General features: G+C 31.4%; 1 protein-coding gene across 1 annotated transcript in view; it reads right to left on the bottom strand.

Annotated features, from left to right (window-relative positions):
* Positions 1–7149: 7149 nt before the first annotated feature.
* Positions 7150–16560, bottom strand: part of LOC139523524 (uncharacterized) — a 34599-nt gene continuing 25188 nt past the window's right edge. The window contains exons 10-11 of the mRNA XM_071317593.1: positions 16342–16466; positions 7150–10592 (exon numbers count right to left, since the gene is read on the bottom strand). Coding sequence (XP_071173694.1) covers positions 10572–10592; positions 16342–16466 — 146 coding nt within the window. The 3' untranslated portion in view covers positions 7150–10571. The remainder of the gene's footprint in view (positions 10593–16341; positions 16467–16560) is intronic.

Below are 16560 nucleotides of genomic sequence, written 5' to 3'. Positions count from 1 at the left end.
AACGCTCGGTACGTTTTAATTTGTTGTCTTCAGATCGTATTGCAGATTAAGAATAATAAGGCAATGCTAAATAAGTTTATTGTTTTACTGTGTATGCTCGCACCAATTTAAAAAAAAAAAATGAGAAAATTTATCTTTGTATTGTCTTCTCAAGTAAATACATCAACAATAGGATTACAAGGTACCTATTAAACATAGTATTCTTAGATGGTTCAAATAAATATGTTCACAGAAAACTAATCTCAATAGTAAAACCAACCCACATAGGAACTGAGTGTAAATGATAAATATCAACATCAAAATAATAAAATGCAGTACTTACATATTTCTTTATCAGTCTTTAAGTCTTTAGAATTGAAATGATCTCAAATTTGGTTGATTCTGTTTATATGGTCTATCTCCGTGTCATCAACCATGGGGAAGCCACACCTTTTAATATTTTACAGCCAAACCGTCGGATATTCCGTGTCAGGTACAGGATATTATATTGTATATTTGTGTATTAGTAAAGTAGGGTCCCAGTAATTAAGGGTTTCATTATACAGGTGTGACAAGTCAAGGTGAAAGGGTTTTTATGAATGACAATGTGTTTTGACTACAATTAAATATTTTAAGTATGGAAAATGAATTTAAAATAATTATTGATTATTTCGAAAAAATTATAATCATAAATTTAGTAAAATAAATAATTAGATTCAAATCATCAATGATTTATAAAATAATAAATATTTGAAATAATTAACAAATGAATTTAAGGTTTTATACGTTGTTTAAAACTCATAATGCTTATTTTAGATGATCAATAATAAAATCAAGAATTTTATTGATATAACGGAAATAGTTTTCGACATTTAAAAAAAAATAAATTATCTCCCTTTTCAGTATCAAATTATTATGCAAAAATGGGATTGAGACCAAGAGACCTTTCATTTTTTTTAAATGTATAAATAGTATTCTTTAAATGGTGTCTGAAATTCAATGTTTTGTCACTGGCACGATTAAAGAAATAAAAGCAAATTAACCGAAATATGTGTCCTTTATGTTAGTAATCTCAGGCATCCGGTAATGATTTTATAGTCGTACTGTTGGCATACAAATCCTTAAAAATTCCCAATTAGACTGTATATGACTTGTTTTATCGACAACAAGTTTTCGCGAATTTTTCAATTTACTGAGATACAACTTAGTTTTTTGACGGTTTAAATGTCGAAAACAAGTTTTGTTCGTGGTTAAAAATATAAAAACAGAAATAAATCTAAAATATTTGGCCAATTTTCTATTTCGTTGTTTCACTCACAGGGCAAACAGTAAAATTTAAAACGTTGTCAATCATATTCTGCAAATTAAATATTAAATAGTTTAACTTTTTTTCATTTATATTTAAAACATTGTTTCGCAATTTCGTGTACATTAAGGGGTAAATACCAAAAATGTGTCACAATCTCTCAAAATGAAGGATTTGGGCAATCTTCAGGTGTTTGTAATTTGATGACCCGTTAAGAAATGGTAAACGGAAAAAAAGTCACAGGAAAAAAAGTCACGGGAAAAAATGTCACAAAATCACTAGGAAAAAAAGTTACAGGAAAAAAAGTCACAAGAAAAAAAGTCACAGGAAAAAAGTCACAATATTTTTTAGTAAAATTATTTATCAGAAGTATGTTGGAATGCACATGAAAAGGTAACTATGTACATGTATGCAATGAATGATTCAACTGGAGTTTATGAATGCATAGAAAAAAAGCCATAATATACTTGTATCAGATTACTTACTCTTAGTGGTAAAGTTAAATCTTTAAAGGAAGTATATATAAACTAATAAAAACATAATATAATATGCTCTTTTTTTCAAAATTGACTTTTTATCAAACAGGGAAAGCTGATTGTTTCCTTTCATTTAATATTGAGCTTAAGTTGTATTTCATTGGTATGACTTCCTACGAAGACAGGAAGTGGCAGGTCTACAAAATGGGGAAAGTGTCACAAGAAGCCACACATCAATATCAACAGTCCCTGTTAGTATTAATGGCAATGAGTTGTTTGTTTAACACTGAATTGAAGGAATAATACTTTATCTTCAAAAATCAAAATAACTTGTGATCAAGTCATATACTGAACTTCTAACTTGAATTCAAATTGAAGGAAATTGGTGCTGTTTAACTCACATCTCTTTCATTTCATAAGAGATATAAAACAAAAATAATTACAACAAATCCTTGAAAACATGCATGTATCAATAAATATTACACCAGTACACCAGCATGTACACGTTTCATTTCAATGTTTTGCGATTTATATCTAAATTTCCAAAGCTAGTCGTATAAAATGAATTCAAAAATGTCCATTTCCATACAAAATATTTATTGGGAATGTTTTCCAATATATGACCATTTCCATAAAAAAAAAATATATTTGGAAAGTTTCTCCTATTGATACATGTATGACTATTTCATACAAAAAATATATATTGTGACTTTTTTTCCTGTGACTTTTTTTCCTGTGACCTTTTTTCCTGTGACTTTTTTTCCATGACTTTTTTTTCGTGAATTTTTCCTGTGACTTTTTTTCCTACATTCTTAGAAATAAGCCATAATGTAAAAAACGTTACATGCACACATTGGGTTCTGTAAAACTATGAATTTATATACAAATTTATATACTTTTTGAATAAGGTCCTCGTGTGAAATTAAATCAGTTTAATTTGGCCCTACCATCTTTTTACGCAAATATTTATGATTCAATTGCTTATTCTAATTGTACGTCATCTTAATTTGAAAAGCTTTGTAATTTGCCGAGACTCTGCTTAGTAAGAAAATCATACTGTTGTAATCGCACTTTCTCCATAAAAAAGGAATCAAGTACACCGTAACAATAAAGACTAATTAGACAGAACATGACAGCTGCTGTAAAGAAACATATTCATAAATTTCACAGAAATGTATTCACTGAAACATTTCAAAGATGATGACGAATTGATGTTTTATTTGCAGTGGCAAATATCACAAACATATGAGAACAAAAACATGTAAATGTGTTATTGATATGAATCTGGTGTGAACAAGACTGAAAAGCAACACGAAAATTAAGCGTGCAGTTCACAAGCTTACAGTCTGCAAAATATGTCCCCCTACCAGACACATGATTCTGACTCCGAGCTTTACGTCTTGCTCTTCCTACTTAAGGCTTAGTTGTGCTGAGCGGAGAAGCAGCAAATACAAGCTTTTCGTTGATTGCACACACGAACACCAACACGCGAGGAAACTACTAGTAAACAACCAAATACATACGGATATCATTTTCTTATTAGGGTAATAGTCGAAATTTGATTTTGAAAGCTTGAGAAAATTTAAAAACCCTGTCGTTTTGGATTTTTTTTCTCTCGTCAAATTGTGATTTTAGAAGAGGGTGGTTCTATAGTGATCCCCTATAGAGTTTTCACAGCTGTGTTTTGTCGGTATGTAAATGTAAAGCAGGATTATACCTGGACAAATTTTTACATTAAACGAGATAATGTGAGACTAGTCGGCGTTAATATTCATGAAATGAGACCAACAGTACAAGTGTTGCAAGTAGAACAGGAAGGAACACTTGACTTTTCCCTAGCACCCTTCATTCTAGGAGCTTTCATATTGTTTAACCTTTAGTATTTTGTGTAGTGTTTTGTGTACTTTTTTTTTACCAAGAGCTTGTTTCCTGTTTGGCTTTTTCCATTGTTGTTACAGAGGTTAATAGTATATAAATATAAAGCAAGATAGTAAAAGAATAATATAAAAATATTAATAGCATTCAATTGCCTTTGTAGGTTTAAACAAAGATCTTTGACTGTAAGCATATTGTATATTAAGGCCTTCTGGTTCTTTTTATTTTAAACGATAATTTTTAAGCTTAAACTTTGACTCTTTGACTCTCAAAGTAAAATTCGGTGCAAAATTTCATATGATGTGAAAGCTTATTTCCAGAATGCTACCATGTACAAGATATAGTAAAGGATTCTTCTGTTTGGAGAAACTTATTGACAATTGGGTACAAAAGAGGCATGGATGGGGTTCACAGAAAAAATTAGCTCCAGTTGTTTCAGAGAAAAAAGAGAAACCAACAAAGATGTTTCACATCAATGCATAGTAGCCACCACAAATTCTCAAAGATTGAAACTGAGAAGATATTGATATGAACTAATCTTTTCCTTAAAGTCTTCTTAAGATATAGTGACTAAGCCTTTGCCAAATATCGATAGGAGTAATTTTATTTGCCAAGGAACATATTCAAGTCCGGTTTGGTGAAAGTTGGACATATGATTTAAGAGATATCTCCTGGAAAATCAAATGTAGACCAAATTTTAGTATGCCCATTGCAATTCCTTCAAAATAAAATGGTCGTCGTCCTGTAGACCATAATAAAACAAAGTTGGGTATGACTTAAACACATGGTTCAAAAGATATAATTAGGAAACCAAAAGTTCTACCAACCAATGACTGTTGTGACCATGACCTTTAAATCTACAGGTGTAGTCAATGTCTTTAAAATCCACCTTCGTCACCAATCTTCATGAATCGGGGCATTATTAAACCACCATTTGTGAAAGATGTAGCCTATAGTTTAATAGATTTTGCCTAGTTACAGAAAGGATGACTTGACAACATTCTCCAAAGTATAAGCTGAGTTTGACTAAGTCACACATGAGATTGCTCAGTCTTGGTTTGTATATGCTGTTGGTCTTTTCATTATTTGCCATGGGGTTTGTCTTTTCATTATTTGCCATGGGGTTGTCAGTTTGTCTTCTACCTATGAGTTTGATCATCCCTTTGGTATTTTCCGCCTCTCTTTCACTACTTAACTAACTAGAGGCTCTAAAGAGCCTGTGTCGCTCACCTTGGTCTATGTGCTTATTAAACAAAGGACACAGATGAATTCATGACAAACTTGTGTTTTGGTGATGGTCATATGTTTGTAGATCTAACTTTACTGAACATTCTTGCTGCTTACAATTATCTCTATCTACAATGAACTTGGCCCAGTAGTTACAGTGGGAAATGTTTGTAAAACTGATTAGCAAATTTGATGAAAATTGTTAAAAATTGACTATAAAGGACAATAACTCCCTAGGGGGTCAACTGACCATTTTGCACATGTTGACTTATTTTAAGCCCAACTTTGCTGTACATTTTTGCTGCTAACAGTTTATCTCTATCTATAATAATATTCAAGATAAAAACCAAGAGCTGCAAAATTTTCTTAAAATTACCAATTCAGGGGCAGCAACCCAACAACAGGTTACCTGAATGGTCTGAAAATTTCAGGGCAGATAGATCTTGACCTAATGAACAATTATATTCTGTTAGATTTGCTCTAAATGCTTCTGTTTTAGAGATATGAGCCAAAAACTGCATTTTACCCTATGTACTATTTTTAGCTATGTCAGCCATCTTTGTTCGCAGACAGTGTCATCGGACACAATTTTAAAAATAGATACCCTTATGATGGTTGAGGACAAGTTTGGTTAAATTTGTCTTCGAAGTTTCAGAGGAGAAGATTCTTGTAAAAGATGCCAAAATTTAAGAAAAATTGTTAAAACTTGACTATTAAGAGCAATAACTCCTTAAGGGGTCAACTGACCATTTTGGTCATTGTAAAACTTATTTGTAGATAACATTATTGCTGTGTACAGTTTCTCTCTATCTATAATAGTATTCAAGATAATAACCCAAAACAGCAAACTTTCCTTAAAATTACCAATTCCGGGGCAGCAACCTAACAACGAGTTGTCCGATTCATCTGAAAATTTCAGGGCAGATATATCTTGACTTGATAAATAATTATACCCCCATGTCAGATTTTCTCTAAATGCTTTGGTTTCAGAGTTATAAGTCAAAATCTACATTTTACCCCTATGTTTTATTTTGAGCCATGGCGGCCATCTTGTTTGGCTGGCCGGGTCACCAGACACATTTTTAAACTAGATACCCCAATGATTATTGTGGCTAAGTTTGGTTAAATTTGGCCCAGTAGTTTCAAAGGAGAAGATTTTTGTAAAAGTTAACAGACTACGCAGAACGATGGACGCCAAGTGATGAGAAAAGCTCACTTGGCCCTGTGGGCCAGGTGAGCTAAAAATAATTATCATCAATGATGATGGATAGCCAAATTATTTATTTCCAAACATATTACTTTCACAGATCGTCCCAGTAGTCAGCATTAAGGTGTTGACATGAATATCAATTATATGGTAATTTTTATAAATTTTTTGTTTCATAACTTCGAATTTTTGAAAAACTAACGATTTTCTTATCCAAGGAATAGATATCTTAGCCGTAATTGGCACAATTTTTTTGGAAATTTGGGTCCCCAATGCTCTTCAATGTTGTACTTGTTGGCTTTATAACTCTTTTGATCTGAGCGTCACTGATGAGTCTCATGTAGACAAAACGCGCATCTGACGTACTAATTTTAATCCTGGGATCTTTGATAACTATCTTATACATGTAACAATTATAACAAAAATAAATAAATTTGAATTTATTCAAAAATCAAGCATAACAATTCCTTTTATACTAAACATGCAGGAACTAAGTGGCAAAGTTTCTGTATTAAGTTTAATATAAAACTTAAAAAACATTTATAAATCACATTTGAACCATATACATTTTGACTTCATACCTTAATCTGCTGAAAATAGGTAAAAAAAAATACCTGCTTCTAAATGACAATTACGTTATGAAACTATACATTTTTTTTTACCACAAATCTTATTCAAAGGACTTTTATATAATATTTTTATCAAAGCTCAGGATGAATTACATTTTCTTAATACTTAGTGCCTATTTAAAAAAAAATTAAATCTGAAAAAAATAATAAATACTTTTCAAAATGTCTCAAAATCAAATTTACAAAATAGATTTCTTTTTCTGCGTACCAAATGGTGATTTTCAATCCTATGGCATCATGCTGAAATATTTTATTATTAGTCAATTTAAAATTAATATTGATGAAATAGTTTAATGTTCTTCATCTAAGAACCTGATACTGTAAACCAACTTATTTCCGCGGATACTTTATTTCTTTTTTTTACCCTTTTTGCGAAATTTGAGAAAATAAATCTCTCGCAAAAATTAGTTGGTTTACAGTTATGATTTTTTAAAGGGAATCAACACAACCTTTTTTATTTTATTAAATGTTTATACTCTTTTAATTTAATACATCTTTTTATATAAGTCATAAAACATCAACAATCATAATCCAATAACTGAACAACTTCAACATATGCAATAACAACAATTCTATAATATGAACAACAATGAACAATACACACTCTTGAGTATAAAATTATAATTTTTGGTAGATTTACTTTAATTTTTCGAAGGTATGCTAGAATATTTTGTGGGTTTATACATACAAATTTTTTAAGATGTAAGCACAGTTTTCTCCAAATTTTGAAGAAATTGTTATTTCTGAATTATAACCAAAACTGAATGTTGACATATCCTAAATAATTTTTTTTGACATTCATATTTAAGTTAACTGAAACATTAGAACAAATGCCTGGGTAATGAATGTACATCAGACAACATGAGACAGATACTGAAGGTATACAAAGTGTCCAAATTTTAACATAGTCTATCTCTCTTATGCTTGAATTTATGTAAATAGTTTAAATGAATAGATAGGCATCTTTTCTACAAATTAAAAGTTCAAGAAACAAAATATAGAGGTTAATTAATTATAAAGTATGAAAATACACAAAATTGCCCTACAGTTACAGCTGCATTTAACATATATACATTTTGAATGACTAGACAGTGTTTCAAAAATAAACAATTATTTGAAAGAAATTACCAGAAAGATCATTTAAAGTGTTTGGAGTAGCTGCCACTGAACTATTAGAAAGTTAGGAGTACTTTTATCATGAAAAATTCATATTCAGTTTAGGTATAGGATATTTTTTATAAATCAATACAAAAAAAGAACATAAGTTTTAATAATGAATCACCAATATAAAGAATCTACATTCATTATTATAAACATTTCATTAATATTTAGGGTAAACAACTTATAATGTTTACAGTATGCTTAAAGCATAAAATGCACAACTTATAATTTTTACAGTATTATTTAAGCATTAAATGCACAACTTATAATTTTTACAGTATGATTAAAGCATAAAATGCACAACTTATAATTAATAGACATACAATGTGGTTAACTATTTGGTTGGTACTTGCATGCTCTCTTATCAAACAATTATTTGGGTGTCCAAAACTTTCTGAAAAATGATAAAAATCCAAGAGTATAATCATATTTTTCATGGAAACCAGTGAAGAAAGAGCCCTATTTTGATGACACAACTGCATTTCTTGTTACTTATAGGGTTAAATGATATCGGTTCTTAATTTTGCCTTTTCTCAACTTTAAGTAATCATAAATGGCAATTTAAAAAAACCCAGTTCAAATAATAGTATAGAAATTTAGCCAAATGAAGCCCTTTAATATATTGTACCAGTCCTTTGTAGAAAACTGTAATTGCCTTCATATTACAACCCTAATATCATAACCAACCCTAATCTAAATGTATTGTCACAACCTTACTTAATCTATTGTTTGAATATTCTACAAATGCCCAATTAATACTGGTATAATTTTCTGAATATTACTTATTCCAACAATGAGGATATAGTATTTCTAGATTCCAGAAGAAGAAAAAATGTGAAACAATTTACAACGGCCACCATACTATATTTTAACAGATTTATGTACATTACATATTGAGATATTCTATAAACCTATAAAGAAGAAAAAACACAAAAAGCTTAGTTACAAATCACATGTTAAAGTTTTGTTTCAATGTTACCATTGTTCGCAGAAACATTTTTTTGTGACGACAAATGCAAGATTTCTGTTTCACATATATATACAATATACAAGAATATTTTCAAAATATTTTTGGTGAGAGCTAACAAGTTGGCACTATAAATAATATGATATATACAAATGACATTAACATTTATTGGCAAATTTTTATATTATTGAAAATCTTGCATCAAGGCATATATAAGGCTGATGAATATTTTCATTCATTTTATTACAACATAATGAGTACAACCTTATAATAAAGAGCAGCTTTAGGAATTTATGAATATTTACCATGGCATGTAGTTTAGAGTCATCAAAATGTATATTGTCTGCATAAAAACCTATTATTAAGTATTATTAAGTATTCATGCTGTGTACATTAACTAATTAATATGGCAAAAGAAACTTGAGATATATGAATTTTTCACATATTGGACAAGTAAAGATACATCTATTTGATAATTTTCAAAACCATAAGTGCACTTAGCTATCAAAAAACACTAAAACCCAGAAATTCCAAAACTTTATTTTTTTATTTTCATGGTTTATATAAGACTATATAAGTTATGACAATCAGCCTTTTGAAACTATGTTGGATTTGCTTTATCCTTTTTGTCATTGTAACAATATAATTGTTTTCTTCATTTAATTTTTTTTTGGAATTCTCATTGTTTTTCTAAAAATAATGTAACATCATACAACATGTACAATATTGACAGATGCTTAAGAAGTTTCGAATATAAAATTGTTTGATAAAACATTATTATCGCTATTTTACAATTTTTTTTACCTTGCTTACTGATAATTTCCTTTCTCAGTGGAGTCCAGTGATATGAAAAATTATCGCTAGAAACTAAGGGCACATGTGCTGGTTGTCAATGAAATTAACAACTTCATCATAGGTAAACTAGAAATAAACAGATTATCATTGTTCATCTCAACTTGATTACTTTTCTGGCTTTTGCTGTACTGGCTCAAGCAAGAAAATAAATCTTGTTGAGATAACCAATGATAATCTATAAATCTAGCTGTTCTACAAGCAATGCACTATAGCTACATGAAACACAAAAATATCACAAAATTATATCACACAATATATCAAAATGAAAGACATGGAAATTATTTGAAAGACTTAGATTTGAAAGAGTAATATTTTATCAATTTCACTTATTTACTATTTAAAATTATATTTCTACATTACAGGTACATATAGAACTGCATATTTAGACTTGTGCACAAGTGATTCAGCATATTGGATAAATAGACAGTCAAATATTATTCTGCATATACCAGTAGTAAAAAAACCTAATTTTGACTTTAAAAATCAAATAACAACAGATCAATGATTTGTAACTTAACAAAAAATAAATAATGTCAAATGTTAAATTGAAAAAAAAAAATATTATGATTGACTGGTAAAAATGCATTTGATGCAATTCAATATAACTTCCTCTATAAAATAGTTGTATTTGAAGTTGATGCTAAGTTGGACATATTTCTGCCTTCTTTATAAAACAGAACTCTATCCTGCAAGCCATTAAGTCAATTCTTGTTTAAAAAAAAACATAAAATGTTTTCATCAGATCAGCATCTAGCTGTCCTTGGAACAATTGTCTAATGTATAAGGAGGATTATTTTCAAACAGGATAATTTGAAATTATGCAGTCTATTTTATTAATTACACTCCATTTTAACATTTCAGCTGCAGTTCAGTTAGTGGTTTGTTCCTGCTAAGAGTTTTCACCTGAAGCCTGAAAAAATATGAAAGACAAGAATAAAACATCAAGTTGGACCTTACAATATTTTCACTTTCAGCAAAACATTAGCATGTTTGTTTGATCTTCATTTGATTTATACATGCGTTCTATTTATAGCTAAATAATATCTATTCCAACATATGACATGAACTATTCAGTAATATGAATATAACAGATTTGGAATTTTTTGTTGAAAAATCATGAGAGAAGAATTTCAATCATAAATTTTCAATATAGGCTGTTGTGAAGACGAACTGAATGAGATAAATTATGGGGTATATGGTAAACGTTACAATTATTATGCTCAGAAATCTGGATAAATCAGGCGTAAGTGGTAGTTATGTTACAAGATCCAGGTATAATGGAGCAGGACAAGTAAATTTGTAGCACTTACAGGTGTAGAAAAAATTGGTGAACCTGGCGTTAATTGTAATAATCAAGACGTTAATTTTCATACTATACAGACATAACAGTTGATAGGGCCTATATCATAATACCCTTAATGCTTCGTTTAAATGATCATGGGAACATTTTTCAAAATTCGGCTCTCTAGCTGGTATTAGTTTGCAAGAGTTGGACATATGGCAACTTGATATATTCAGGGATAATTAGCATTTTTTTGTGATTTTTGGAAGAATTTGAAATTGGAATTATGGAATCAAATTGATAAATGGAAAGTATGAAATGAAAGGAAAGTATCCATGGTAAATAATTATGTGAGTTAAATTTATTTTAAGTTCTTATTTTTTATCAGTATTCTGAACCTTCATTCTTGAATAATAACATTTAAATCTTTCACATTAACTTAATTTGCAGTATAATCATTGATTTTTAGCTCACCTGGCCTAAAAGGCCATGTGAGCTTTTCTCATCACTTGGCGTCCGTCGTCGTCGTCGTCGACGTCGTCGTCGTCGTCGTCGTCGTCGTCGTCGTCTGTCGTCGTTAACAATTTTTCAAACATCTTCTCCTCTGAAACTACTGAATAGATTTGAATGAAACTTAAAATGATTGTTCCTTTGATTATCCTGCACAAAGTGTGTGCTTCGATTTTTGATCCGTCAAAAAACATGGCCGCCGTTACTTAAAATAGAACATAGGGGTCAAATGCAGTTTTTGGCTTATATCTCAAAAACGGAAGCATTTAGAGCAAATCGGACATAGATAAAATGTTCATTAGGTCAAGATCTATCAGCCCAGAAATTTTCAGATGAATCAAACAAACCATTGTTGGGTTGCTGCCACTTAATTGGTAATTTTAAGGAAATTTTGCAGTTTTTGGTCATTATCTTGAATATTATTATAGATGAAGATAAACTGTAAACAGCAAAAATGATCAGCAAAGTAAGATCTACAAATAGGTTAATATGAACAAAATTGTCAATTGACCCCTTAAGGGGTAAATGTCCTTTAATGACAATTTTTCACAATTTGTTCATCATATTTGCTAACTTTAAAAAATCTTCTCCTCTGAAACTACTGAATGGATTTGGATGAAACTTAGCATGATAGTTCCTTAGATTATCCTGCACAAAGTGTGTGCTTCGATTTTTGATCCGTCAAAAAACACGGCCGCCCTTACTTTAAATAGAACATAGGGGTCAAATGCAGTTTTTGGCTTATATCTCAAAAACGAAAGCATTTAAAGCAAATCTGACATGGGGTAAAAATGTTCATTAGGTCAAGATCTATCAGCCCTGAAATTTTCAGATGAATCAAACAACCCATTGTTGGGTTGCTGCCACTTAATTGGTAATTTTAAGGAAATTTTGCAGTTTTTGGTCATTATCTTGAATATTATTATAGATAAAGATAAACTGTAAACAGCAAAAATGATCAGCAAAGTAAGATCTACAAATAAGTTAATATGACCAAAATTGTCAATTGACCCCTTAAGGGGTTATTGTCCTTTAACCCATGAACCCCCAATGACGCCTATATGCGTCATGGCGACAACCATTCTTTGATGGCCCGTATGACCCTCCATACCTTTTTTGAACTGCCCCACCTGAACTGTCATGCTAGCAGGGACTTCAACCAAGCAGTTCATGGTCCATAAACTCTTCTCAGACGTCTGTTTATGAAAATATGGCACGTTGAAAGCCGTTTAAGAGTTCAAAATCGGAAAAACGTGAAAAGTAGCCAAAATCAGGTGGGGGTGGGCATCTTTTGATGGCCACTACTTAACTGGTAGTCATTGTAGGTATAAACTATTATCGTAAATGCATGCATAGGTGGTATAGGAACACAAAGAGGTATACTATGGCCAATAAGAATCTAGTCTGTAAAATCTAGGTCACCGTTTTGTCAAAAATCCGTAAAAACGGACATTTAGGCAGACCTGACTTGACGATAATAATTCGCCAGCAAGACACGTAAGTCCCATATACTCCCAGTTAGCATGCATGGACTGCTGTAACTATAGGGTAATACTTGAATGACAAAGAAACACAGTCTGGTTAATGTTCACCTCTCAAGGTCGTTTTAAAATCGGAAAATACACGGGAAATGACCATTTTTCAGTGGGGGTTGGTTCAAACCCACGAGAAAATCTTCCACCTCCCACCCCACCCCCCCACCCATGCCATCCGCCCCCAAATTGCAATACATAGTTTAATAGATGAGCAGTAGTTACAGCATCAAGAGTCTGCTAATTTGCATATAATTTGCATATGATTGCAAATTTTCGGAAATGCCTGATTTTCCAGAAATCTCTTAGGGGCGAATGAGTTAAACTAAAAATATTTTTTTCCCGATTTTCAACCTCTAAAGAGTGTTTTGGTCAGTTTTACACCCCCAAAACGACCCTCAAACCCAACAGAAGTCAAATCTAAAAAATTTGACCATAATCGTTTAAGACGCAACGTTAGATATTGCTACTACCATGAAAAATAGCGTTAAGTAAATATTTGACGGGAAAATTTTTATAGAAATGCTGAAATGTATATTTTAAATTATACATGAAAATAAAGATTGATTCTTAAATTTTCACATTATGATAGAGAAAGAATAAAAAATATGTTATTCATAGGCATAGGAAGACACAGAATATCCGAAAAACGTTTACTTAGCGTTGTCCCATGTAACAAACTCGAAACATAAAACTCGAACAATTCGCGAAATGTTCACGCAACTCTTCGAAATTTTGCATGAACATTCTATGACGTGATATATTTCAGTATTGGTTAACATGGCTGTCTCCATTTAAAATTTGCGTACATATTTTCAAAAGAATATGATGTACAGAAATGTCCCATCGGAAATTTAATTTGGAAACTTGAAACATTTCAGTTCAAAAATAAAATTTTGACAGATAATTCATCAAATTGTAAGCGCGATCGTTTTGTACTAAGTGTTAGCTCCCAAAATTCGAGTTGAAAAATAAATTGAGCTACATATTCAATTCAAAACAATAGATTTGCAATGTCTTGCGGAAATGTCCGAGTTAAACTTTCATGCCTTCACAAAACTTTTACGGCCAAAAAAACAGAGATTTGATTTCGTTAAGATTATTTTTCGGCTTTGATAACTATACCAATAAAAAGTACTTTTAAAGTTGAAGTTGGTACACCAAATAGCATTAAGATTACAAGGTTATCTATAAAAAATACGGATTAATGAAAATGTCTTGCAAGTTTGTCCGTTATCATAATTTGACGTCGCCACAAGCGTAATACGCTAGGGACGGCATGAACTGCATTCGCGTGTTCCTTCCTCCACTAAATATAGATGTCCTGCTTTCAACAAAACGAAATGATGTACACATTACAAAAATACACATCTATAAGACGATCAAAAAGTAAGAAAACTTCAGTATCATAAGTATAAGCTATTGTATGTCACTGCTTGAATAAAATCATACTCGGGTTGAATATACAATGTATAATGCAGCAATATTCCTCCAAAAACACTAGCAGTAAAATTGAATATCCTATGTTAATCATAAAATCATATTGGATTGGATTCCCACGGCATTTATACTTGTGTGTTATACTTTGCATATACCAATGTTTACCAAAAAAGGAAAGCAGGAAGAATTAGATAAAGCGCGTTTCCAATTTAACGTCATTTTTCTGTTACACTAAATGGTAGCAATATCTGACGTTGCGTCACAACCCATTAACCCCCAATGACGCCTATATGCGTCATGGCGACAACCATTCTTTGATGGCCCGTATGATCCTCCATACCTTTTTTGAACTGCCCCACCTGAACTGTCATGCTAGCAGGGACTTCAACCAAGCAGTTCATGGTCCATAAACTCTTCTCAGACGTCTGTTTATGAAAATATGGCACGTTGAAAGCCGTTTAAGAGTTCAAAATCGGAAAAACGTGAAAAGTAGCCAAAATCAGGTGGGGGTAGGCATCTTTTGATGGCCACTACTTAACTGGTAGTCATTGTAGGTATAAACTATTATCGTAAATGCATGCATAGGTGGTATAGGAACACAAAGAGGTATAATATGGTCAATAGGAATCTAGTCTGTAAAATCTAGGTCACCGTTTTGTCAAAAATCCGTAAAAACGGACATTTAGGCAGACCTGACTTGACGATAATAATTCGCCAGCAAGACACGTAAGTCCCATATACTCCCAGTTAGCATGCATGGACTGCTGTAACTATAGGGTAATACTTGAATGACAAAGAAACACAGTCTGGTTAATGTTCACCTCTCAAGGTCGTTTTAAAATCGGAAAATACACGGGAAATGACCATTTTTCAGTGGGGGTTGGTTCAAACCCACGAGAAAATCTTCCACCTCCAACCCCACCCCCCAACCATGCCATCCGCCCCCAAATTGCAATACATAGTTTAATAGATGAGCAGTAGTTACAGCATCAAGAGTCTGCTAATTTGCATATAATTTGCATATGATTGCAAATTTTCGGAAATGCCTGATTTTCCAGAAATCTCTTAGGGGCGAATGAGTTAATGACAATTTTTCACAATTTGTTCATCATATTTGCTAACTTTAAAAAATCTTCTCCTCTAAAACTACTCAACCAAATTCAACCAAACTTCATTTGAATGATCAATAGGGTGTATAAAATAAAGTTTGTGTTTTATTTTCTATTTCGTCAAAAAACATGGCCGAAGGCATTGTTTACCAGGTGTGCGATTCAGGCTCTTGAGAGCCTCTTGTTTTTTTTTTAGTTCAAATGACATTAATTTTCTGAACAACTTAGTCAAAATGCTAGTTTGATTTCAAGAGAAATTAATTGTCATAATTCTTATTTAAACTTAAACTTATTTGAGTGTCTGTCTAATATGTATTTATTTATTTAGGTTCTTCTGATCAATGGTTGATATTTCAAGTTTTATGTCACACAATGAGAAATTTAGTGAGTGTTGGTTGCTTTACGCCGCATTAGCACAAAAAGGCTATATCGCGGCGAATGAGAAATTTAAGCAACAGTACAAGTTTGTATCAAATACACAAAGTACAGAGCTAGGGTAATACACTGATTTAGATTAAGTGTAGTATAATATAAGGATTTTATGTCTTGTTTATTTATTGATCAGAAGTACTCTTTTGCATAATATGCCTGTTTTTTGTTGACCAGGCATACTCATTTTAAAAATATTATACCCAACTTTATGGTTTATGTCTGGTTTCAGCTGGTCATGCATTCCAAATACTGCAGACGCCAAAATAAAGTTTGGTTTCTGTGTCATTTACAGGCATTACATTTCGTAAAGGAATTACATCATATATCTCTGATTATTTTATTTTTAAAACAAACCTGTTTTTCCTTTATGTATTTCAAATGTCGACACTTTTCATGGAAGATTTCATCAAATGGATCATCTCCTTCTTGCCAATCACTCTTTTTACCACAGGAATAGCACTGCACTTTTGATTCATATCCTAAAACATGTATATTAAAATTATAATTATTAAGTCAAGAAAGATTACCTTCTTTATAAAGTGGCAGAGTATGCTAGTTTTTGAGGAGTATGCT

This window comes from Mytilus edulis, chromosome 5, assembly GCF_963676685.1.
Source record: "Mytilus edulis chromosome 5, xbMytEdul2.2, whole genome shotgun sequence".
In the NCBI taxonomy this organism is placed as follows: Eukaryota; Metazoa; Mollusca; class Bivalvia; order Mytilida; family Mytilidae; genus Mytilus; species Mytilus edulis.
Note: the sequence above shows the minus strand (reverse complement) of the source record. Positions and strands in the feature narration are given on the sequence as shown.